This window comes from Peromyscus maniculatus, chromosome 15, assembly GCF_049852395.1.
Source record: "Peromyscus maniculatus bairdii isolate BWxNUB_F1_BW_parent chromosome 15, HU_Pman_BW_mat_3.1, whole genome shotgun sequence".
NCBI classification, from domain to species: domain Eukaryota; kingdom Metazoa; phylum Chordata; class Mammalia; order Rodentia; family Cricetidae; genus Peromyscus; species Peromyscus maniculatus.
The window spans coordinates 68,410,990-68,438,687 of NC_134866.1; the positions used below are offsets into that span (position 1 = coordinate 68,410,990).

The window sequence follows — 27,698 nt, forward strand, 5'->3', positions numbered from 1 at the left end:
ATTGATGACAATGAGGAGGGCCTGGGGCACATCTGCTAGTCTTCCATGGCTTTCACCCTCGCAGCCCTCACACAGCCTCCTTGAAACGCCGCACTCTGCTATGTTTACTGGAAATGTTGCTGTGTAAACTTCAACAAGTTAGTTATGACTTTCTACAGCAGAAACATTTCTCATTCAAGAAATGAAGTGCACCTTGGAGGGAGATTTATTTTTCAGGAGAAAAATGATTTTTGCTTCAGGATCCACCAGGTCTTCAAATGTGCATGATAGTACTTTAAGTGGGAGGTGAATATATGCTTGTTTATTGCACGAGTCACTAGACTTTTCTGATAAAAAAATTTAATAAATTAAGGTGAAAGATTTCCCACATCTCTGTTCTGTTTTCCTTTACATCGTGGTTCCAACACAGCAACAATGCCTACCAAGAAAGACACTAACGCTACACAATGCACAGCAACAATGCCTACGAACAAAGACACTAAGTTACACAATGCACAGCAACAATGCCTACCAACAAAGACACTAACACTACATAACACAGCAACAATGCCTACCAAGAAAGACACTAACGCTACACAATGCACAGCCAAGTAGCACTGTGAACTCCCTTTCTAGTGCCTTCAGGAATTTCTATTTCTCTCAGCAGACTTTTGTCAAAGCTTGTGATTCAAAATGTGAGTGTATACATTTACCCAATGGTGCTTTCTCCCTCTCCCATTTTTATTGTCTCCTTTTGGTGAATCCCAGGGAGAGTTTTGATTTTTTTTTTGCCCAAAGTGACTTTAAAAAAATCTTTCATGTATGTATCGGTATGTATGTCTCTCCACTTTTTGTACCAACAATATCTTCTTTTTTTTAAAAAAAAAAACCATGGAATAACTGTTCAGTGAGTTTGCTCACCTTTGGTTCCTACACATTCTCATGTTACAACCGGTTTCAATGAACTCCACTTTGGTTTCCAGCCCTGTGATGCCACTGAAAATCTTCTTGCCATAAACCTAAGTCATGTGGTTCTGGTTCTGGAGGGATCTTGTTGCTTCTTCACCAACTCTTACAGTAGTGTGTATATATTGATCTATCTTTCTTTAAATGCTCCCTTAGTTTTATTTCCATGAGAGGCTAATTCATTTATTCAGGAAGATTTGCTCATGTGCAGGATGGCACACAGGAAAAGGAAGGCCGAGGCTGCTTGAATTCATGAGCTGAAAGAGTGAGATAATTAGAGAAGTGAGCGTGTGGCTGTAGCAGAGTGAGTGTGATGGCTGACACAATACAGTTTTGAGAGCGCACTTAAGAGAAAAACCTACTTAAGATTGGAAAAGTCAAGGAAAACTTCCTGAGGACCGTGACACTTCATCAGAGATACTTGTCAGATGAATGGGAGTCAGCCAGCGGGCAGGGCAGGACTGTGAAGTCACTGTGCTGTACAAGATGAAGGCAGTAGATCGACATAATGGGCTCAGGGTCAGAGAAAAATGAGGGAGAGAGAGAGAGAGAGAGAGAGAGAGAGAGAGAGAGAGAGAGAGAGACAGAGACAGAGACAGAGAGACAGAGAGAGAGGGGGAGAGAGGGGGAGAGAGGGAGAAGAGAGAGAGAGACAGACAGACAAAGACAGAGACAGAGAGACAGAGACAAATGGAGAGAGAAAGACAAAGACAGGGAGACAGAGACAGAGAGAGAGGGAAGGGGAGAGACAGAGAAATGGAGAGAGATAAAGAGGGACAGATAAAGACAGAGAGAGACAGAGAGGGAGAAGAAGAGAAAGAGATAGAGAGACACAGAGAGAGACAGACAGACAGAGACAGAGAAATGGAGAGAGAACTTACCAGTCACACATGCGAAGTTGGGGAGCTTGAGAGGAATGTCACTAAAGGGGAGAATAGAAAACAGGAAAAGCGCCACTGCCACGAGGCAGCATGGTGCCGCGGCAGCCCTTGTGTGATAATTCAAGGTTAGACTTCTTAATGGAGTGGAGATGTCACAAGGAGCAAAGCTGTTAACATTTCACACAAGGGCTGGGGATGTGGCAAAGGTGGATGAAGAGTTGCTGGAAGCCGTCACATCAATCCTATGTAGTGTGGTTGTTATACGGCCTCTGTGTGGTGGGTAATGGAGTTTCCCTGGGCATCAGTCAGCTCTCTCGGTCCAGCAACACGGTTATGGGTTGCTGGTGCTGGTGCTGGCGGTGATGTAGACATCACAGCAGTGGGGTTAGTGAAAGGAGGGAGGGAGAAAGGAGGGAAGGGATAATTGAATTAAGTGCTACATGGTAAGAAATGAAAAGACTTTTCAGAAGTAGGTATAATGCCTGGTCGTAGCAGCTTATAACTAGGGCAGCCACCAGCCTGGTGATGCCATTCAGCCCACTGGAAAGTACTCAAGTGGGAATGTGGCATGGCTAACAGTGGAAAGGAGATTGCAGATTCAGTCTTAGATTATTGGCACTTTCCAAAAGCAAACACACTCAGAGAGGCAGCTGTCTGGAGACAGGCAGCAGAATAAAGAAGTAAAAAGGATTTGTGTGTTCCTAGGAGCTTTATTAGAGAGCATGTCTGAGTGACCCACAATACAAGATAAGAGGAGTGGGCATGCTGTGGTTCTGGGGAAACCTCCTTTCTCTCTGGGCAGAATGCTTCCAAGAATAGGCAGAAACCACAGCTCTGGATTCATAGCTCTTGATATTGAGATGTCAAAGATTCTGTGACAAGAACCACATCTGTAGGGCTAGAGGTAATTCTTCAGCGGCAGAGAACTTGCTTACATGCATAAGGTCCTGGATTTGAACCTTGGCACTGTCAAAAGAATAAGCAAATATAGAGCACAAATGTTAAATAAGTAAATAAATAAAAAAAAGAATCACACATATAGTACCCGAGGTCACGTGACTTTGTTGCGTCTTTGTCACCATGCTGTGAGTGACCCTGGTCATCAGAGGGGCCAAGGAAAGTTTGGAGAAGTAAAAGAAGCCTCAGAATAGTTTCACATAAGAGTCAGGGGCTTTCACTTGCTTAGCATCCTGCCAAGGGCTGTGCAACATGACCAGGTCTGGGGTCTGTAAGTCACACACAGTTTAAAAGAGAGTGCAGACATATAAAATATCAGGGAAGATTTCTGTGGGCCTCTCTAGCACTTTGCTTCTTCTTATTCTCATGGGGTCTTCATTTATCATGGTATCTTATTCCTTGTTCTCCCTCTCTGTTCTTGATCCAGCTGGGATCTTCTGCTCCCGTAAGCTCTCTTTCCCTCGATCCTTGCCCTTCATTACCCCCTCTCACGTCCAGGTTGTTCATGTAGATCTCATCCATTTCTCTGTCATTGGGCGATCCCTGTGTCTTTCTTGGGGTCTTGTTTTCTAGGTAGCCTCCCTGGAGTTGTGAGTAGCAGTCTAGTCATCTTTGTTTTATATCTAGTATCCTCCTATGAGTGAGTACATATCATGTTTGTCTTTCTGAGTCTGGGTTACCTCACTCAGGATGATTTTTTCTAGATCCATCCATTTGCTTGCAAACCTCATGATGTCATTGTTTTTCTCTGCTGAGTAGTATTCCATTGTGTATATATACCACATTTTCTTTATCTATTCTTCAGTTGAAGGGCATCTAGGTTGTTTCCAGGTTCTGGCTATTACAAACGATACTGATATGAACATAGCTGAGCAAGTGCCCTTGTGGTATGATTAAGCATTCCTTGGGTATATGCCCAAGAGTGGTATAGCTGGATCTTGGGGGAGATTGATTCCCATTTTTCTAAGAAAGCGCCATATTGATTTCCAAAGTGGTTGTACAAGCTTGCATTCCTCCACAATAGACTACTGGCAATGGTCGAGAGACAGCCCGAACTGACCTACTCTGGTGAAAGGATGGCCAAACACCCTAATTGTCACACTAGAAACCTCATCTAATGACTGAGGGAACCAAATGCAGAGATCCACGGCCAGGCCCCAGGTGGAGCTCTAGTAGTCCAATTGGTGAGAAAGAGGAGGGTTTGTATGAGCGAGAATTGTTGAGACCAAGGTTGGAAAAAACACAGGGACAAATAGCCAAACGAATGGAAACATATGAACTATGAACCAATAGCTGAGGAGCCCCCATGGAACTGGATCAGGCCCTCTGGATAAGTGAGACAGTTGATTAGCTTGATCTGTTTGGGAGGCATCCAGGCAGTGTGACCGGGTCCTGTGCTCAGTGCATGAGTTGGCTGTTTGGAACCTGGGGCTTATGCAGGGTCACTTTGCTCAGCCTGGGAGGAGGGGACTGGACCTGCCTAGACTGAATCTACCAAGTTGAACTCAATCATCAGGGGAGTCTTTGCCATGGCGGAGATGGGAATGGGGGGTGGGCTGGGGGGGAGGCAGGGATGGGGGGGAGGACAAGGGAATCCGTGGCTGATATGTAAAATTAAATTAAATTATAAAATAAAATTTAAAAAAATCAGGGAAGAAACACAATGGCTTTTCCACCTCGCATGTTTGTTCCTCCTTTTGTATTTTATGGCACACACCACTTGCGGCACAAGTCACGTTTTTGCAAGATCATTGCTTTGGGGATGGTGTGGAGCAATAGGTTACAAAAGGTGGGGGTTTTCTAAGAAAGAAGGAACTGTATTGAAGCCACTTTCAAGACATTGCTACACACTTAACCACTATCAGTGACATTTCTGATAGACCTCAGGGAAAAGCTCCACAGTGCTTTGAGAGAGATAATTTCAAAACAATACCAATATGGACTATTTTTTCTGTAATTGATATTCATTTTCCATCCACATCCCCACTCACCATCATTTATCAAGGTCTACATCTCTGTCCATGCCAATGTATTCAAGAACACAACCTGCCTTAACAAAAGGCTGTTACCACACCATTAAGAAATGAATTTTACTTTAGGAATTTTGCATTTAGTGTATCTTATGGTTGCCCTTTGTTTCTTGAAAATGAGTAAATTTCTTCCAGCTTGTGAAATATATAGCAGCTACAAGGATCAGACGTTATCTATGGTGAAATTTCTGTAAGAAATCACGGTCAATTTCCCAACAGTGTCCAATAAGAGGGGGGCCAATTCCCTTCTCTGTGTTAGTCATGGTTAGTCACAGCAGGGAGGGACTTAACTCTGCTCACAAAAAAGTGATTGTTCTACCACCCTCAGGGATATGGTTAGTCACTAGCACCAGGCTTTGCTGCCTGGGGCATTACATTGCATCCATCCTTCCCCCAGGACAGTTTCAGACTCAGGTAAACGTGCCAGCAGATCAAGCTCCAACCCCCGACCCCTGCCATTTCCCAGAGATTCTTGAGCACAGGCACAAGGAAAGTCACTGTTCATGTTATCTCACTTGGTCCTCAGAACCACCTGGAATTCTTGGCTGCATTTCAGAGGTGACACAGCCGGAGTTTGGAAGCAAAAAACATTTTCCAAGGGTCAACCAGAATTGAGTTTTGAACAGAGCTTGGCTCTTGAGTCTGCTCTCATAATGATCGCACCAATGCCTTCCAAATTCTGTCCCCAAAGTAAGAAGAACTGGAGTGTCCCACCCCAGCCACAGCATATCCTCTCTCTGTTTTGTCTGTTGACATTCCGTGACGAGCTTACTCTCAGGGGCCAAGAGACATGTTTTTAAAACTGTGGGAAACTGCTGCATCAAGAAAGTCCTGTACCTCTCAGTACAGCACGTGACCGCACATATAGAAATGTCTGTGCTGTTAGAGCCTCCAAATTGTCAACTCAATAATAATCCAGCTGGATTATTAATTATGTCAGTAACTGAGTTCGATCAACTCAGACCTGCTGAAGTGCTCACATGAGAAAACGGTGCAGCAGCTTAATATCAATGACCTCAAAAGCACCATTAAAAAAACAATTAATTATTTGTCTTGTTATTCAGGGGTATTCCAGAATAAGAGACAATGAATGGCAGAGTTATATAGTGAAGGCCCAGAAAGCAAGTTTTAGGAGAAGTGAACCTATTTTCTTACCCCTGTAGTCTGAAGACTCCTGAGCTTGGAGAGCAGGTATGTTAGATACTCCATTGGCGAGTATGCATGTCCTTATGCTGTGACATACGTATTGTGTGGCTTTTGTAACATACCCCCTGTTTCTCGTAACTCTCCAGAAGTCTGACTATGGTCACTTCCTGAGTTTGCGGTACTTCTTTTGCATTATTGCTAACCTTTTGGGTTTTCACACAATCACCATCACAGTAGAAGTACAATGAAGACGATGGGCTGGCCACTGGACTTAGCGATACAGAGGCTGTTGGAGAACAGATGGAAACTTATGGACATCCTTGTCTCAGCTGTCTCAGCTGGGCTTTTATCATAGCATGGGCCGAGAGAAGTCTTGAGGCCCATTTGGGGCATGAAACTTTTTTTTGGTGCAACTATTCAAGATCACATGATCTAAGATGATAGAGAAGTAAGTCTAGAGAGGGAGAGAAACCTAAGACCCCAGCCAGATGGTTTGTCTGAAATGATAAACAATGACCACGATGGATTTGTAGAGGGAAGAATCCAACATTCACACGGGCTGATGGATGAGGTCTTTGTTTTGAAATTTTAAATTTAGTGATTTCAGCTGGGGCTTTTACATTGGGGCTTTTACATGAGATGGGCACACAGATGTGTAACACGAACATAATGTCAATGTTAAGAGTCTGATTCTGTCCTTTTGCTCAACCTTTCATGTTTGATTTTATATAGGGTAAATGGTTTATTCTGGGACATTTCATTGAGATAAATCAACCATCTCACAGGCCTTTTTATGTGTTAATCTTTTGTATAGTTATAATGATACATAGTTAGATAAAATATTCATTGAGCCCCTATTATATGTTGCTCTAGACAGAGGCTGTAGGGGAGAATAAACCAGAATAGACTCCTGTTCTAACTATGTTTATAGTGTGGTGGGGAAAGGTGATTAAAAACAAATAAATACACCATTTGGAATGCCAGGTTCTGATACATAGTGTGAAAAATAAAACCTAATCAGGGCAATGAGAATAGTCCTAGTGCTTTGCAGAGAGGAGGGGACGTTCTACACAGGGTGGTGAGGGAATGCCTCAGATGACATGAACTTTGAAGTTGAACAGCAACATAAAAAAAATAGAAAACTAGGTATTATCTGAGGGAAGGAACATGCCTGCACCCCTACTAGAAGGTACAGTACACACAAAGACAGCGGGAACAGTGATTGCTTGAGTGTGCTTGGAGCAGAAAGTGGGCACAGAGGACCAGGCAGATGATGGAGATGAAGTCAGTGAGGTGGTACAGGCTTCTTACTCCCAGATCTTTGTGAGTCATGGCAGGAACTGTGACTTCAATTTGAAGGCTAGAGGAGTCGTGTGGAGTCTTGAGGAGAGAAAGGGTGCCATGTGACATTTTAGTTACTTGTTACTATGTGTCGAGGCCCAGGGAGAGTGGCTAGGAGGTTCCTGCAATCATTCAAGTGAATGAGATGCTGAATTCACGTAGCTGTGACATTACTAAAAAATAAATATTCTGGATGCCTTCTGCTGTAAATTAGGTGTAGATGGAAGGGAAAAATGATGAATCAAAGAGGAGAGGAGAAATGGAATTGTTTATAAAATGGGAAAGACTGGTTCAAAGCAGTGTTTGAAAGGATTTCTCCCTTGAGACAGAATATCATTGATTAACTCTGACTAGCCTCACACTTGCAGTAATCCTGACTTTGCCTTTCAAATGCTGAGATTACAGGGCTGTGCCATCACATCCATATTTTAGTTTCTTCTTATAAGGGTGCAAAGTTCATTACAGGAACTCTATTGTCATGACCTTAGATATTTACATCAATTATCCCTCTGAAGACCACACTGTCACAGGTAGAGGCTTCAACATGTAAATTTTAGGTGGAACACAATTTAGTCCACAATGAGGGCCAATGTGCAAAAGAAGAGACTGTGTCCAACTAGAGAGCCTTTCACAAGTCTTATCAAACTTAGAAGGGAGTGAAAAGAGCCAAAGTGGGGTATTGTGAGGTAGTGAGAAGAAGGCTAAGGCAGCAGCTTGTAAACGTGGAACATTTCGATCGTCAATGGTGTAGTATGACTCAGATGAGACTTAGGAATGGCCACTGAATTTAGCAATGTGAATATCGTGGGGACATGAAGAACTCTTCGGTGCTACGGTAGAAATGATGGCCCCATTGCAATGGGATTCAACAGATCATGGGATGTAAGCCTCCAGCATGGCTTGTACGACACAGTGTTCTGGAAAGTTAGCAATAGTCTAAATCCTGAGTTATTCATCAAAGATGGAGAATAATCACTTCTATAATTAAGTCAACCTAGTAAGAGTCAGTGGAGTGGTGAAGAGAGCCAATGGAGATGGTATACTTCTCTCCAGTTATGTTTTTGAGGATACACTTCAGATGTCAATAGAGAGGGTAATCAGAGGGGGAGGGAAAGAAATGGAAGGTGGGTCTGCTGGCTTTCTGTCCATTACTTTGTGGTGCCCTCATACAGAAATGGAGAACTATTGTATAGTCATGAGACCTAAACAGGATACCAGCGACTGTTGTCACAGAGCCTGACACTGAAGCTCCCAGAAAGTCCATCTCAATTACCCTTTCTCTAGTTAAAATTAGAAAACAAAAACAAAAACCAACCAACCAACAAACGAAAACATCCCCACTTACTCAGTTTACCTCTTCAGTTCTTTGGTTTCGCTTTGCACTAGTGAGTGCATTCCAGACTTCTGCAGTATGTCTAGGGGGCAGAGCGCTTTGCCCTTGTTGGGCACTCTTGTTTGAGTTTGAGTGTTATGGCACAAAGCTGAGTGGTATCTGGAACCGTAAAAGCCAGACACTGAGAGCTTTATTCATTGCTTTATGCAGGAACTAATCACACAAAGGGTTAGGTTATCACCCTTCTGAGACAGAAGACATCACGATTTCCCATGACCCAGAGGGGAAAATCATCCCAGTGTTCCTGGACCCGTGGAGGGTACACAACATCCGATAGAGTCATAAAATATTTTATTTATCTTAATTTTTCCTCTTGTAAGTTTCCTTTATTTTTACAGAAAGTAGAGTCCGATGGCCTAAATGAAGCATGCCTACACCGAATTTCCAGATTCTGGGGCGCTCACTTTATTTTGCCACTTTAAACCACACCAGGCTTCCAGCAGTTACTCAGCAGAGCCTTGCTGCAGGCAAGTACCCCATCAGCTTGCAGCAGGCTCAGAAACAATTTACTTGAATGGGGAGTTCTATTGCCTTTTGGGCAGAGTGGTCGTATGAAACAAATTTACTGTACAGTAAGTTGTATTTCCTGAGGTAACCAAGTTCCCATCTAATGGTCTTGGAGTGCAATTCCCAGGAGCTGTAATGCTTTTTGCACACAAGCTTGCAAATGCTCAGTGCAGACTTTGGCAAATAAGTCCCCCTATACACACACGATTCTAGAAATCTATCGCAGGCAATTCAAACAACATTGCATTCTGCTTTCTTCACCTTTCTCTAAGCTTATACCTCTGGGTTTTTGTTAACATTTTAAAAAGATATTTAAAACTGCACTTTGGCCACCTTGTAAAATGAAAGAGTACATTGTCCAGGCACTGAAGGTACACGTCAATGCTTTTATCAAGTCAGGGGCCTGCACTGCCACACTAATTGGAAACATGTGTCGAAAATGCAGGACAGAGTCTGCAGTGATTCTCTAATTGAGTAGAATAAAATAAGAACTAAACTCACATTTCTTTATGAGGCCATTCTGTTGGAGTCGTTGTATTAGCAGGACTGATGGATGACTCTGAGGGCCAAAGCTGGCACCTGTGTCTAGGCTGCCAGGATGCTGGCAGTTGTTTTATTTAAGACATTATCAATGGTTCTATTATGCTTTTAAGTGACATTAGAGAGGACTTGGTTGCAAATGCTTCTCTGTTAATTACTACAAGGATATTGATAGAAAGCCTAATTGATTTCAAAACACTGGATGACCGTACTCACAGAAGGTTTTTAAATAACCTTATATTAGAAGCTAAATCCATAAAGTGTGTCTGAATATGACCTGAAGAAGGACAAAAACAAATAGACACACCAAAGTAGGCAGCAGGAAGACAGCAAGGCCTCAACTTACGCTAAGACCTACAAGCAGTGAAGGAATGTGGAAAGTGAGGAACCGCCTTCCCCAGGGAAGAGCACATCAACTGGCCATGCGATACAAAATCGTCAGCCCTAAAATCATACATGCAAGTAGCATCATACAGAATGAGCTGCTTATATGTGTGTAAGAACAATTAACTACAAGAGAGCTCATAAATTTGAAAGAGAACAAGGAGATATGTCTAGGAGGGTTTGGAGGGAGGAAGGGTAGGGGAGAAATGGTATAATTATATTATAGTCCCCCAAATAAAAGAAAGCAAAAATAAAAGTTACTGTAAAAATCATTCAAGAAGTAGAAAAAGTGTCTCCTCACACACTTGCTAATAAAGTCTGTGGAGTACAGGGGCTGACTTTTGGCCCCTGCTCAAAAATGATGACAAAAATTGTCTCAAGCTCTCTGTTTAAATTAGAAACAGTATAATTTGAGATTTTTTAAAAGAGTGCTATTTATGCCACTGTTGGCTTGGGGGAAAGATACTCTGTACCTTCTAACTGATGTGGGGTCAAAATCCCAGGGAACAAAAGTGTTAGCTCATAATATTTCCTGCCAGGCTTTAAGGGCCTTCTTCACAATCCTTTTTATCATTGAGCATCCCTTGAATGGCAGCAGTGTGTGGAGCTGACTCCTCCACTGGCCTTCTGCAGACGACATTGATGCTGTCATAGACACTGAGTTGCTACCCTTGCACGAGCTACCTTAAGAAGCAAATGATTATTGCTTCCAAGATCACAGTTCCGCCTCTGCCTCCCCCCAGAAAGAGGTTCCTAGGGAAGTGAATTAATAATAACAACAGCAGCAATCATTTCAAAGGTGCACACAAGTAGCCTTTTGTAGGAAACGAAGAGTCAATGCAGGATTGGAAACAGTTAAAAAAGGAAATTAATCTATCAGAGCCTAAAAACACTCCTAACATCATCCCTGAAGGTGTGACCCAAGCTCCAGACAGAGAGCCTCTTAATAGGGATGAGTGAAGAGTTTCTCTGTCAGCTTCCAGATTGTTCCATCTGTGAATGTTCCTGGGTATGAAGCACAGTTTGATGATGTCCTACACAAGCTAGAAATAGCATGTAGGAATCACACAGCCTACAGGAAAACCGAACTCTGAGTGCATATGGTTGTGCCTGCCCTCACATGACCTTTAAAACTTTCATTCAGAGAACAGATCCAATCAAGTCACCCCCCTGCTTCCCTTGAGAATCTTCTAGAGCCTTCCATTCACATTAATAGCTTTACTCTTAGTAACACATTCAAGATTCTTAGTTGGTAGACTCTCCTACCACCTCAACCCATGATTCCTTCTGACTACATAGTACTGGTCATGGTACATATATTCCTCTGTGCCTCAAATAGCACAGACTGCTGCAGACAAACTTGGCGGGAAGTTCAAAAACTTCACTTACCTCCTTCTTGCATTTTCTTGGTCTCTAATCTCTTCTCTCTGAAGTTTCTCTCACAGAAATGAGAGTATAATAATATTCTAGGTTTGTAATGGAGAAAGGAACATCAGAAATGGCAATATTTAGGGGCTGGAGAGATGGCTCAGTGGTTAAGAGTTCTCAGCACTCACATCAGGTGGCTCCAAACCACCTCTAATTCCAGCTCCAATGCTTTCTTGTGGCCTCTACAGGGACCTGCACTCATGCAACACCCCCAACTCGCGTGCGCGCACACACACACACACACACACACACACACACACACACACACACACACACACAAAGGGAAACATAGCAATGTTTTATATAGAAGTTGTGAAGAAAACACTGCTTTTGGTACTGCATTCTTTTTCTTCTGTCATAACTCTGGCAGAATAGGAAGATCTTAGCAGAATGAATGACCTTTGACCAGGCTGGTAAGATAGCTCACTTGGTGGGTAAGAATGCTTGACATGAAACCTAACAACCTGAGCTCGTTCTCTAGAACCCCTGGTGGGAGGAGAGAACCGCCTGTCCCTAATTGTCCTGTGACCTCTCCATGTGAGCTGTAGCACGCATAAGCTCACACTTATACACACACACCACATAGCAAGTGGTCACTCCTCTTTGACAGTTGGATATTGACCTATAGTCCTGCAGCCCAGCCTATCTGCAGTGGCTTCGCAGAACAGCTTTCCAGAAAGTCTCAATGAAGTGGACTGGGCTCTGCCAGTCAGCAGAGGCCAGACATGGGGGACAGCGACTTCCTGGGAAATTGTTACTTGAAATCTTTGGAAAATGAATTACATTTCCTTGCTAGTTTAATTCCCCTCCCTTTAAAGAGCCATTCAACTAAGAAACCTACAGAAAGGGAAGCATTAGTGTTTAGCAGAATACTCACGTTAGAACGAGCTCTGAAAAGCACAGGTGTCGGGCACGACAGGCATTGCTTTCCTTCGTCATTAGTTCTTAGAGTCCTAACTGGGTTTTTTTCCCTTTAGTTTCCCCATAACTTATGGATTGACTTCTCCAGAAAATCCATTCAGACAAGTCATGAACCCTACTCAGCCAGGTCACTTATTCCTTGGCCTCCCAGTCTTATCAGCTTGACGAAGGTTGTGAAACGAGGCAGCATGAGATGGCATAAAACAATGTGTACCATATTGGTTAGCCATTGAGCTGTGGCTCAAAATCATCAAAGTCACTATCAATTGTGGTTAAGATTTGACGTCCTTCAGTAGGTGCATTCTGTTTTTGACCCTAGGGCTTCTCCGTAGTTGCCGCATGAGTCATCAGCAAGAATTGAAATATGAGGGATTAAGGCATCCAGGCCACCACTAACAGAAAACAGCAACCAATAAATAATTGTTTCTTTTTGCACTCCCCCATGCATAGTTCTGAAAAAACACCTAAAGGGTTTTTTCCAAGATCCTGGTGGGGACACATAATGCCCATGTGGTAGCCACCTTGATAGGACATCTCTGCAGTGCCTTCTCCTTCCTGCTTTACCCTGTGTCACACTTCCTTGATGTCTGGATTTTATCCCTAAGAATACCACCTTAATAAAGCTCTCGTCTCAATCACAGCTTTGGGCAAAAAGCACAGCTCAGAGGCAAAGAGTTTACCGGAGGGTCTTGTATAAGCAGGTCCCCCCATCATTGTTTAATCTACCCAGGCTTGACTGGCTGAGTATATCCAAGATCACCATTAAGTTGCAAAGTCTCTATAAACAAAGCAAATGGTTCAAGACTCATCCATATTCCTTCAACTGGAACTTTGGCCACCAAAATCTCTGCTGCTTTTCAGGAAAAATAATCCCCTATCAATATGGAGATAGGGATGTCTCTCTCTCCCACAGAATCAAGAGTCTTTAGTGGCAATGAGACCTTTGTGTGAAAGTCTATTCTCTGTGAGATTGTGGGATGTGAATATCAGATGAAATCCTTAAAGGACGGGAAGAAAAAAAATCAACAGGCAAGCAATAAAATTTATGTCGAATTTCACTCAAACATGGGTGAGGAAAATTAGAAATCATGGATAAATGAAAAGGGTAAAGGGGCAGGGAAAATGTGTGCCAAGCATAGTCTGGATAGTATTGTATACCAAGGAGATAAGAGAGTTACTGGTCATAAAGAAAGTGGACAATCATTTCAAAGCACCCTTTACAATTAGAATACAGAGAAAATCAGTTTAGGTTAACACAGAGAACATCTACAGTGAAATCTCATCTGAAAAGCATTTTCTAGAAATTGTCAGAACCCTGGTGAGAAACTTAAATCCAGACAACAGCCATAAACGTGTGGGGAAGGTCTCATGAGTGTAATCCTTTCCCCTTACAATATCGTTAAGATGAGGCAGAAATGTGACTATGTGTTTTCAGGGATTATTAACTCACAGGTAAATTGAGGGGACTTACTTTGAATGTAGATGACAGATATTTGTGACGGGTCCTATCAATGATACTGAGTATAGGGATGAGAGAGATGTGAAATGATGAAGGTTGATTTTTCTGGGCCATGTCTAGCAAAAGTCTCATTGACCAGCAGTTTTCCTTTTCCTTTCTTTTCTTATTCTTAGATATCCTAAAAGAGCTCCATGGATTCATAGTTAATTGCAGAGTAGTTTCAGCTTCTCAATATATGGTCCTGTTTTGAGGGTTCCAGGCTTCATTTACTACAGTCTGAGCTCTATGGCATCAGAGTGCTTACCTGTGTTGCTCAGTATCACATCCCATGCCAAGAACAAAATCTAGCACAAGGGTTCAGCAACTGTTTGTAAAATTTCTCCAGATGGCCCAGTTCTGTACTTTGTGTATAACCTTTCTTTGGTAAACATTTGTTGAACTGAACACCCAATAAAGAGTTGTTTAGCTCAAAGACACCAAGTCCTGTATTTTATAAATTTGAATTATAGGTCATGAAGCAAATCTTTTTGAAAGTAGATCTCTGACCTTTTAAAACCATATAATAAAGACACCTTTTCTTGTGCAGGGACTTTTTCTTCTTTCCCTAATGAATCCTGGACCATATCTGATGTCAACAACCAACTTATAAATTTTACGCTGAAGCCACCCTCTACAACTGAAATCCATTTGTCTTAGAATGAGGATACTAACATTCAAAGAGTCATGATATATTCCAACTTAGTTCTGTGCCTTACAAGTCAGTCAGTCGTCTTCAGAACACTTTATTTTAGAGCAGAGACAGTGGAAATCATGAGCATAAACATGACTTAGCATGGCAGGATCTGACCACCTTGGAGAGCTGTCTACAGTGTGCATGAAACAGAATGCCCTGCCTTTCATGTCTCCACAAGGCATGAATAACCTGTGGTTATAGGCTGTATGCACCCTGTTGTAACCAACTCAGTCAATGTGACAGAGCAACGGATGAACATATCCATTGTTTACAAAGATACAATACTATCCAGACTATACTTGGCTCGTATTTGAACAAAACTTTCAAAATCTGATGAACTTTATGGATGTTATTGTCATTAAGATTACTCTCTTTTACTCTACGCATACTGGTTGAGTACTTTTTTTTTTTTTTTTTTTTTTTTTTGGTTTTTCGAGACAGGGTTTCTCTGTGTAGCTTTGCGCCTTTCCTGGAACTCACTTTGGAGACCAGGCTGGCCTCGAACTCACAGAGATCCGCCTGGCTCTGCCTCCCGAGTGCTGGGATTAAAGGCGTGCGCCACCTCCGCCCGGCTCTGGTTGAGTACTTTTAATTAGCTGCATACATACCATTTGACTTTTAAAAGTACCTTAGAAAGATCTAAAGTACATACATCTAAGATTATTGAAGACTCACCAGTATAGTAACATTCCTGGGTGACTACATAGGTTTGTGTTTTAGAATTATATTTATAATTGATAATTTATAAATATATAGACTTTTCTTATGTAAGTCATCAAAAAATTAAAATGTGGTAAAATTTCTTTTAAACATATTTTTCTGTAGCCCAGCTAGCTTGGAACTCAGTAGGTAATCCAGGCTGGTCTTGAAACAATGGCAAATTCTCCACCTTTAGCCTCCTGAGTCATGGGGTTATAGGCATAAGCCATATGTGGCAAAATGTAGGAAAATCTCTCTCTCTCTACACACACACACACACACACACACACACACACATACACACACATTTCATTGCACACATGTATGAAATTCAAGAATAAATGAAGAAATGTGAGTGCTTATGTATGTAATGTAACCATCCATTTTGGAGACCAAAATAAAATAAACAAAAAATATATGTATATATATTTATATATGTATATATACACATACACACACACATAAGTCTCTTTATAACTTTGCCTATTAACTTTAGAGGTAAAAATATATAGGTGATATTTAAAATCATAAGAAACTTAAAGTAGTGATATGGATAGTGAAGAGCAGAGTGTTGAAGACTAAACCTAGAGTAATAAAGCTTTTAGCTACTGCGCAGAGAAGAATCAGCCGAGAAGCCTAAACAGTAGGTGGCAGAAAAAAAGGAGAGCCGTCCAGAATATATGCTGTTCCAAAAGCCAAGAGCAGAGAGCAGAAGTGATGGGCTTTATCAACAGTGCAGGTGACAGACACAGAGTGGACCCGTACTGATCTGACAAAGTGCTGTGCAGTGTAACTTTGACAGAAGGGACCGGATGCTCAGCTGGAAAGAAATGACGACAGAACGCGGTTAGGAAGCAGGTTGGTGAAGAGCAGGAAGAAATGTACCCAGTTTGACTGATGACAGGTATGCCATGGTCTTTGCATTCAAGAAGGGCTGAAAAAAGGTTATTTTTTGTTGTTGTTTATTTTGTTTTGGTCCCCAAATGGTTACATTTACATATGTAAGCACTCATATTACTTTCTTTATTCTTGAGTAAAATGTGATAAATTTGTTCCCTATTTCTCCCCTCCAAGTCCTTTCACAACTCTTCAATATGGTCCCTCCCCAACTTCATGTCTTTTTAAAAAATAATCCGCTAAGGCCAACTGGTGCTGCCCACTGAACATGAGATGCCCACCAGTCAGTACTTCAGAAAGATAATTTACTACAATAAGGAATACATGCAGTTAATAGTTTCTTTAAGAACACAAACTTTTATTAACTATCAGATTTCCAGATTGTTTACACACAACTTAAAGATATTTTATATGTGTCACTCATAAGTTAAACTTTTCAAACATGTTGTTTAAAGTGCAATTCAAAAAGAATCATTTAAAGATTTTTTTTTTGCCCCATTCCCCAAATCTTCCAAGAATCATTAGAGAGTTACAATAATACGTGAAGGAATATGACAAATGTGCCCTTAGGAACAAAACTCAGACTTAATAGGCAACACGAATGGTAGATGAAAGTGTCCCTCTGTCATCCAACCAGACTGTCATGCACTTGTGGAATCCACTGTGTGTATGGTGAAGCCGCAACGTAGCAACCATTGCTGCTAAGTTGAAAGCCTCCCTTTTCATTTGCAAGAACTGGATAAAGAAGGTACTTTAATGAACACCAAAGTCGGGTTCTAGGATTTGTATCTAATCAAAGATATCTTCTGGGCTGCTGTTCCTCAGGGTTTCTAAAGACATGTTTTCAGCAGAAGCGTGCTCCTCTTTCAAGGTCTGAGGCAGTGAAGAGGCAAGCCTAGAGTAAAAAGAAAACCAGGATAGTTATGTTTAGTTTTTTTTTTTTAATTTCTAATTTTTATTTTATTTTTTAAATCGTACATAATATATTCTAATTAGTTTCCTCTCCATCTACCCCTCCCAGGTTCTCCCCAACTCCTTTCTCATCCAGATATACTGCTTTTCTGTCTCTCATCAGAAAACAAACAGGCTTCTGAAGGATAATAATAAAATATAATAAGATACAATGAAAACTAACACACCGGGTTAGGGCAAAACAGACAAACACAAGGAAAAGAGCCCAAGAGAAGGCACAAGAAACAGAGACCCACTCATTTTCATACTCAGGAATCTCATAAAAACACTAAACTGGAAGCCATAATACACACACACACACACACACACACACACACACACACACACACGACCTGTAGGGTAAAAGGCGAGAAAAATAAAGTTAAACAAAACAAAAACAGATAAAATTAAGCAACAACAAAAATAACTTGAACTTCCCATTTTCTCTTGGCTGTCTACTGCGGTGCATGCAGCCGACCCTCAAGAGTAGTTTGTATACCCACTGAGACTCCATGGTGAAAAATAAATTTTCATTTGCAAGTAGTTTTCAGTTAGACATGGATTCTGGGTCAGGGATGGGCGTGCGTCCCCTTCTCAGTTCAGCTCTAGGACCCCAGCTGGTGCAGACCTATGCAGACCTGAGCACCCTGCTCCAGTCTCTGAGTTCATCTGTGCTTCCATCAGGCTGATCTAGAGGGCCTTGTTTCCTTGGGGTCTTCCATTCCCCCATGGCTCTCACAGTCTCTCCATCTCCTCTTCTGCAGGGCTGAGCCCTGAGGGGAGGGATTTGATGGAGTCATCTTGTTAGGGTGGAGCCTTCCCAGTTCTCTCATTCTTTGCATATTGTCTGGCCATGGGTCTCTGTATTTGTTTTACCCATTAATATCCACATTGTCTCTCAGTAACTGTACTCTCTGATCACATGAGTTTCCTCTAATAGTCAGTTGATCAACTGATTACTTGTGTGTAATTAATAATGACTCCATATCCACAGCAGATGGGGTAAAATGTGCTGGTCCAACCTCATTTATTGGGTCTACATATAATTGCATAGTAAACCAAATTCTATTTAGACTTTGCTGGATTTGATGTCTATATGTAAACACAGTTTGTGAAACCCAGACAACAGCCTTGTTCACTTCATGACCACTGTGGCCCAGCAGACTGGGCTGGAGGATCACAGAGCTCAGCCCAAGGAAGCATTACTCAATATTAACTAGAGATGGCTTCAGGGATAGATGTGATTAGATCAAATCAATCCATTAAATAGATATCTCCATATTTCCAGCTTCAAAGCCATGGCTAGCTTACTATAGCTGAAAGAGTACAAGGCTGAAGTTGGAACCCATGGGTGTGAACCAGTGGTGTGGCTTTAGGCAAGCCAATTCATCCAATGGGACTTCAGCTCTCTTTCCTGTAAAACTGAGGTAACATATACCTAATAATGATGGGAAGATTAAATTAGGTGATGCAAAGGAAAATGCTTGTACATTCCCACAAGACATGCATAAACTGTTAATTATCAGTGCTAAATACTGAATAAAGTATTAAGATCTGGTAGTAGCAGAATAAAGGAGTAACCAACTAAAATCCAGAAATATCAGCTATGTATGATTACTTTAAAATCCTTGTACCTACATTTAGTTGCACAGATTATTAAAAATGAATTTACCATCCAGTCCTTCTTGGTCTCTTGACTATGCAGAATTAATCATGACTCGCGACCCTCAACCTGGGATGTGTCGTTTTTACCCCAAGTAAGCCACGGGTAGATAACCTGATTGGGTCAAGGTGCTAGGTATTAATACAGTGTCAAAATGACAAGTACAACCCTTGGGAATTAATGGGAAATGCAGATGTAACTATCATAGCATGTAACCAAGTATCTAAAAATGTACTTCATAAGAGGGAGAAAAAAAAAAGGATACTATATACATAGCAGTTCATCATCACACACACATACAAATGCACACACACATTTTTTCCCCAGTCTGAGATGTCTTAGTTGCTTTTAGCTCTCTTGGGTAAAATAGAGGACTGAGTTATGTCAATTGTAAGTCAGACTTGGAAAGGCCTCTGCAATTTTGTTCACTGTCTAGACACCGTACCCCTAGAAAACAGAGGTCTATCAATTCTGTTTTGAAATATCAGCAGAGGATGAAAGGATTACCCTGAAGGGACAGACAGAAAGAGATTCCCAGTCCTACACTTACACCTGCTGTCTGTCTAGAGCCTGGTGCTTAAGGGACCGACTTCAGCCTTGTTAGGTCCCGAGCCCTGATAGGTGCAGCAAGAATGGCGACGGACAGGAGTGTGCAATTCTCAGGCCTCACATCCACAGTGAGTCAAGAGAGAAAGTTCAGAATTCCGTCCACACAAAGAAAAGGTAAATTTTCACAAGCGACAACTACTTCAGAGATGTTCTGTAAGTCACACAAGACAGAAAAACTAAAACAAAGTTTTCCTATTTTACATCTTTACAATATATTTAGGATTCAGGTAGAGGTTCAATGGCAGGTTAACAAAAATAAATGTGTAATAATATCAAGGCTTCCAGGGGATGTCAAATAAGTAGATAAAATATTGTTGGTAAGATATTTAACATCTGAAATTACTACAGAAAACTTGTCAATATCTGCCAAAGATAAGAAAATGTTTCTACCTGTGGCTCAGGAATTCACCACTAGGTAGACACTCAGGAAATACGTACATGCACACATACATATATATAATCATAGAGGTCCTTTTTAATAGTGAAAAACTAAAAACTAAACAAATGTCTTTCAACAGGAAAATGGCATACCTATTTCTGAATTTTCACATAATAGAATACTATACAGCTACACACATGCACAAATCTCAATGAAATGTTGATCAAGGCACAAAAGAATGCACAGTACCGCATGGCTCTACCTAAAAGTCAAAATCACAAAAGTAAGCAATACTGATCTTTGAAGAGTGGCATATGTGTGAATGTGTTGTGTGCACACACGTGTGTGTATACTGGATATATCTGTGCACCTGTGGGTGCTCTTCTGTATCTGCTCTTCCACGAGATGTCATTTCTGGGTCTTTTCAGCTCCTCTGTGTCAAGTTTCTCAGACCTTGTGGCTTTGGCTGTGGTGGGGATGTTCATAGAGAAGAAGAGGAGATTCAGTGCCAGCTTCGAGAGCTCGGTTTGGAAGTGAAGGGATCTGAAACACCAGCAGGTTATCTGTCTCCTTGGAGGGAGGGTGTGGGAGGGGGGTGATTACACAGGAACAGAGCTCAGGCCTCTTCAGGGGAGGGCAGACATGGCTGTCAGGGCCTCATCACTGGTCACTACAGCAAAGGGGAAGGGGAAGAGATACCCAGAGGAGGGCCATCAAAGAGAAAATGCATCGATCTGGACAGTGGAGATTAACACTGAGGAGACAGACAGAGAAGTGAGCAAAAGGAGACAGAGCCAAGACTCGAGACAGGACTAACAGCTCGAGCTGCTGCTGCTTGCCCAGGTCTGGATCTCACTGTAATGTTGACTGCTGAAGCTCCCACTTTAGGTGAATTATTTCACTCATTATTAATTATCTGGTGCTGAGAAGAATAATCTGGAAGGACACTGTAAAGCTTAAGATTTATCATGGAAGGACAGGCAGTGTTTTCTCAGGAAGGAAGAAGTATTAAACTCCCAGATCGCAGCCCTCACACATTGAAGTGCTGAACCATCATCACCCAGGCATCTCAGCAGGACAGCAGGAAGCCACTGTTCTGCTGATGCTAAAAACAGTCTACACAGTTAAACTTGGCTTTACTCTCTCTTTGCCCTGGGGCTTGAGTGGTGGCACATGAGCATCTGCCTGTAAGCACACACACAGCACACACACAAATACAGAAAATGCATCTTGAAAAAGTCGATGTGGCCAAGAATTGCCGGGGTATGTCAGTATTCCTAGTACATGGGAAGTTAAGGCAGTAGGATTACATGTTTGACGTGAGCCTGGGCTAGCTTGTAGCTCACAAATCGAAAGCTGATCTCTAAAAGCTCCCCACTCCCCCCCTCGAAAAAAGAAGCCAACTATCCAATGGTTTGACTTTGGATGTGTCAGGTCAAGTCTTCATGAGAAAGACTAAGAAAAATCCCACAAAACCCAAAGGGGGAAAAAAAGAAACCCATAAGACAACAACAACAACAAAACTGAATCAAAAGATAAGGCCCTGCCGAGATGAAGCAAGCAGACCACGATCATACTGACTTTGAACAGAGTTCCTGTCATGCATTTTACAGGAAACTTACAAACTCCCAAACTCAACGACATGACTACCATTCAAATAAAATATTAAATAATGAACTTAAAGATTAGATGCCACCAATGTCACTAGTTTATTTTTATTTTTATTTTTTAATTTTTTATTTTTTTTTCACTAGTTTATTTTTAAATTAGAAATTAGTACTTAGAGATACATTGAGTGTTATGACAGGAAGAGTAGCTGACCGATTTCTATCTGACCTTATAAAAACCAAGGCTTCTCCTAAACAAACTAACGGACTGAAGCCACTAGGACCCAGTAAAAGCCGAGACTCACACAGTCTGGAATTCACAAGTCTAGACATCATTTCATTGGCCTGAGAAAGTGAAAGAAAAGGAGCAGACTCTCCTGGCAACCCAAGTGGCAAGCAAGAGCAACTGCATTCATTAGTTTCAATTAAATTCACAGCTATCTTCTAATACACATGACCCCGCTGTTCAAACATGAGCAAGAAGAACACAGACATGCCCTTTGGAATATGTTACATGAATAAAACAAGAAAAGAAGAAAAACAAAAAGTAGTCATATTTAGTCCTATAATGCATTTAATGATTTATAGACATTGTAAAAGGATAATTCTAAAAATGTCCTGTAAAAGCATCTAGAATGGATTTGAAAAGAAGATTATGGACAAATGAGATGGCTCAGCATGTAAAAATTGTTGCCACAAAAGAATGATGACCCGAGTTTGATCCCTAGAACCCATCATAAAGGTTGACTCCACAAAGTTATCCTCCAAGTTCTGCATATAATTCAGTTTTAAAACCAATCATTGGGGCTTGGACTTGCCCAGGCTCAGTGTGCCAGGCTTTGCTGATTCCCCATGGGAGACCTTGATTTAGGGGATGTGGGGTGGCCTGGGAGTGAGGGCTTGGGGGTGGGAAGAGGGAGGAGTTGGGATCTGTGGGTATTATGTAGAGTGAGTAGAAAATTTTGTAAAAAATAAAAATGGCCGGGCGGTGGTGGCGCACGCCTTTAATCCCAGCACTCGGGAGGCAGAGCCAGGCGGATCTCTGTGAGTTCGAGGCCAGCCTGGGCTACCAAGTGAGCTCCAGGAAAGGCGCAAAGCTACACAGAGAAACCCTGTCTCGAAAAACCAAAAAAAAAAAAAATAAAAATAAAAATAAAAATAAAAATGAAAAAAAAAAGGAGAAACCAACCATTAGATAAACAGATCCACAATCTGTAAGAAGGGAAGCACTCAGATAGAAATTTCATCACAATAAATTGAACACTTGCTAAATGTATTTGGATAAATGAATTATTGTGGCAACAAGCCACATAATCGGTAGACTAGTTCACACAAGCTTTAAAAACCAGTTTTGAGTATCTTCAGCTCCACTCTGTGTATTTACTGGGTTGAATTGGCACAGGTGATGTTTGCTATTGCTGCTTGGTACACTACTCATGGAACCTTCTTGGGAGGGCTCTGCTTTATTTTACCTGGCACTGTATTTGGCACACAAATGTTCCAGTGATTGCAAGAATTAACAATGACAAATGACTAAGGAAGGGAAGGAGACCTTTGGTGTAAATGTTAGGAGACTATTTTCCTTCACTAACTCCTCTACTGTTTCATGGGAACAGTCCACAACAGAAAGCGTAGAAATTCTCCCACAATAACATTTTTAAGTAAAGTGAGTGCTAAGTACAGAATAGTATATGCAGAAAACTAGATCATATATATGTATTTACGGAAACGTATACATAAGTGTACGAACATATGTGCCTGTGTGTCTAGAACAGTCTTGAAAGTGCTATGGACAGAGATGGTATATGCTTGACTGGGAAACTGCGATAACTTATACTAGATAGTCTCCTTAACTGCCAGTATGTGTACACACACACACACACACAGACACACACACACACACACACACACACACTGTATTTTAAAAAGTGTTTTAAGAAAAAAAAGGAAGCTTATTTACCAGTGTTTCCAAATGACTCTGGCACTGGATGCTCTTTTCTCACAATCTCTCAACCATCAACATTCCATGAGATCAGTGTTCTCTGAACAGTCAACATTCACTTGTCCCCCAATAGAGGATACAATCTATTGACTTGGACTCCAGAATTTAGTAGTCTAATGAAAGGAAATGGAAATATAGAAAATGAACTCCAGGGTTAGGCAAGTCTAGTGCTGGAGCAGTGGAGAATGGTCTTCTGAGCCATAGAGGGTAGTGATTTCTCAAGACCGTAGGACCAAGGATGGCTTCCCACAGTATAGAAGAAGCTGCTGTAATTCCTATGACTGGTGCTACAACTCACATAACGTGGCACCTTACGACACTCTATCATCCTGTAGTTAGAAGCTTGAGTTAAAAATTAAGGTACTGGCTGGCTGGTGCTCTCCTTTGGAGGCGCTGGTGGAGAAGACTGCTTCTTACGCTTTTCATGTGGGTAGCTGTAACATCACCATCACGTTTATGCTGCTCATTTTTTCATTTTATCTCACTTTGCCCTCCTGACTCTACCACATAGTGATTACACTGGACCCACCTGGATAATCTAATACTACATTTGTGTTATTAGAAAGCCAGCTTATTTGCAACCTCAGTTCACTTGAAAACTCATATTTTGCTTCCATGTGGTCAGATACATTCTCAGTGCCCAGGGACTACAAATGTGGTCATTTTTGGAGTATTATTCTGCCATCATTTCATCATTCCATCATTCATTTTGTTAGGGCTCAATTGTGGCTCCAACTGACCAAGTTAAATACTTTTCAGGAAAACTGATTAAAGCAGGAGGCATAAGAACATGTTATGTAAAGCTCAGAGCTAAAGAAGCCCTTGGACTGGTTGGGAGATGATTTGGAAAGGCTTCTGACAGATTCATGTAAGATGACCCAAAACATCATACAAAATACATGTTGGGTCTTCACTAGAGATTAAAGGAACCAGAATCATTGACACAGGCTAGCCAGATTTTTTTTTAACTTTAAATTATGAGCTCACACAATGACTTTTCTAAGTAGTTCTGGAGTTTATACATTTATATGCTTAAAGTTCACATTAGTACTTTCAGCCCATTTTATTGGCATGTTTGAAAGAGGCAAGTTGTGTTAAATGAATGGTCTTTCAATCTTCGTGGTTGTGGTCTCAATAGGAAATGCTGGAAAATTCTTAGGCACACACATCCTCAGAAACCAATCAACTGAAGAACCTATAATACTGAATTTTCTTTTTATATGACTCATTAAGTTATTGTTCATTATTACTGTTAAACTTTTTGGCGTGTCAGTAAACATAAATGTCTTCTAGTTGGCTACTAATAAACAAGTCAAGGATAAAATAAAATCTGCTGCATAAATCTGGTTCTTCTCAAGGGGGGATTACCAGCTCTTTTTCTTAATACTCAATCAAGAAAGAGAATCAACCAGCAAAAATTAAAATATTCAAGCAAGAAAATATAACACTTGCTTGGAATTAGGAAATTCACAAGCATATTTACTCCACCAAAACTGAAGAAGTTATAACCACTCATGGGAACTATTCATCTGCGTTTTTTAGTCTGATCATAATTACCTTCAAATATGCATGTAACTTCAAATTCTTCACCAACTATTATTCTACAGAAAAAAATCTTAATTCCTTAATCTAATCTGAAGTACACTTTTTGTTTTTTCATAATAGAGGTTTGTTTGTCACTACAAAAGAAAAAGGATGTTTAGGTTTGATATTTCCCAATATACCTCGAACACTTCTCTATGGCTGGACAATTGTAACTAACTACAGGAAACACCTTAAAGAACCACTGTAATAGCAGGAATCTCTCTACAGCAGGAAGCACGAATTCATTCTGTAAGTGGGTTTTTATAGGTAGACAACTTTCAACTCAAGAAATGCTTTTTAAGGTTTGTTTTAAACTCACGATATATTTTTCAAAAATGATATAAATAACACATACAAAGACTTCTTGGTCTATGATACACACAAGTTATTAGAAAGTAGTAATCACAAGAACTGAATAATCAACCCAAACCATCAGAACATGTTCTTCATACATTCCATACTTCAGCATTTTTAAGTCTCAGGCATCATGCTATCCCTTGATACAAAAGTCTATCTAGAACTAGAAAAGTTGAATGCAACTCTGTATTTCTAAAAGTTCTCACTCCTAGAATGCTGCAGAAGAAGTATAGCTCATGAAAATACCATAGATAAATTTCTTTAAAATCTCATTTCCAAATTTATTAAAAGAAATCATTACATGTTCCATTATGGTGCACTCTCCTGGCAGTTTTTTTTTATATTTTTATTTTATAATTAATTTAATTTTACATATCAGCCACGGATTCCCCTGTCCATCCTCCTCCCACCCCCCAGCCTGCCCCACCAATCTACCCCCATTCCCACCTCCTCCAAGACAAGGTCTCCCCTGGGGATTCAGCTCAGCCTGGTAGATTCAGCTGAGGCAGGTCCAGTCCCCTCCTCCCGACACCAAGGCTGAGCAAAATGTCTCAGCATAGGCCCTAGGTTCCAAAAAGCCAGCTCATGCACCAAGGACAGGTCCCGGTCCCACTGCCTGGGGGCCTCCTAAGGAGTTCAAGCTAATCAACTGTCTCACTTATCCAGAGGGCCTGATCCAGTTCTATGGGGGCTCCTCAGCAACTGGTTCACAGTTCATGTGTTTCCACTAGTTTGACTGTCCCTGTGCTTTTTCCAATCATGGTCTCATATAATCCCTTCTCTCTCTCACTGATTGGACTCCTGGAGCTCCACCTGGGGCTTGGCCGTGGCTCTCTGCATCTGCTTCCACCAGTCACTGGATGAGAATTCTATCATGACAGGGTTTTAGAGATAATTTTTTAAAGCCTGGAAATTTTATTATTTTTTAACACAGTTCTATTTTGATATGATCACCATAGAACAATGTGAGTTGCACAAAGCTGTAAAGAAGTTGATACTACAACCTGGAAAGGAATAAATCCTGGAGAGTGCAGATAGTACTTAGTCAAATGCTACACATAACTAAAACAGAGGCTGAATACAACAATCTTTCAGGTTCTCCTTGAAGACTCCTGTTCTTTCTCCACCATGTCTCCTAATTCAGAGTCACAACCATGTTCTGTAGATCCTATAAACAGAGCAAGAGCTTTATTCATTTTTAAAATTTTATTTCTGGGACAGGGTCTGATTAGACCTATGCTGCCTTGAACTCACTAGGTACTGCAGGATGACTTTGAGCTTCTGCCCCCCTACCTCCACCTCTTTATAGATGTGTACCACCATACTTGGCTTTGCGGTGATGGGGATCAAACCCAGGACTTTGGGCATTATACTACATAGCCTACAGATCCAGATCCCCAGGTAACTTTTACTTATTTTTTTCCTGGAAAACATAAAGTAGGCCATCTTACCAGTCATAGGTGGCGTTTTTTTTTTTTTTTTTTTTTTGTTGTTGTTGTTATCTATTTACACTTGTACAGGGCAAATTTTCTTTCTTACACATGAAATAAATGGTTACTATTAACTTTGAAATAAGACAAGTTTTCTTCCATAGCTTAGTATCTACAACAGGCTTTTGAGCTTAATAGAGAGATGAATAGATGAGCTAAAAAATAAATGTAACCTATTCTTTGTATTTATCATAGAGATATTTAAGCTCAAAAATGTACAATAATAGCTTGACATCACTCAGAGAGCATGTGTAACTAAAATAACACTCACAACAGAAATCACTTTCAACCTTTGTCTGTGTAAATGAGAAGACGATTCAGATGCCTACGTACAGCCGGAAGCTTCCTCCCACAAATTTCTTTTTGTTTGGCTGGTTTGGTTGTATTGTTTCATGCAGTAATTAAAATATGAAAACTCAATGTAAAGTATTTAGTAATCTTATGCCAAGCTCCTTACATAACCAATAACCTCATGTTCTTATTATTATGTCTCTATTATCCAGATGAAAATAAAACCATAGACACAATAGTGATTCACCAAGGCCTCACAATTTGAAAAGTGGCCAAGGCAGTAGTTGACTCCAGGCCCTTCTGCTCCCTCATGATCTTAACTACGGCTTCCTTCTCTGTTTTCCTCTTGGCTTCAATGTTCCTTCCTGTTATTATAGGTTCAAATTCTACCTAGGAAATGTCAGCTAAAAATGCTACATCCTTTATGTACCTTAGTACATGTACAATGTGCAATGTACACTATAGAACTATTTTTACATATTATAAACTCATTTTCACTGAAAA

General features: G+C 40.9%; 1 protein-coding gene across 3 annotated transcripts in view; it reads right to left on the reverse strand.

The window, feature by feature from the left end:
- Positions 1-16,602: 16,602 nt before the first annotated feature.
- The window catches only part of Xrcc4 (X-ray repair cross complementing 4), a 243,229-nt gene continuing 232,133 nt past the window's right edge, over positions 16,603-27,698 (reverse strand). For all 3 annotated transcript variants that reach the window (XM_042261598.2, XM_006980469.4, XM_042261599.2), the window contains exon 8: positions 16,603-17,156. In XM_042261598.2, coding sequence (XP_042117532.1) covers positions 17,051-17,156 — 106 coding nt within the window. In that variant the 3' untranslated portion in view covers positions 16,603-17,050. The remainder of the gene's footprint in view (positions 17,157-27,698) is intronic.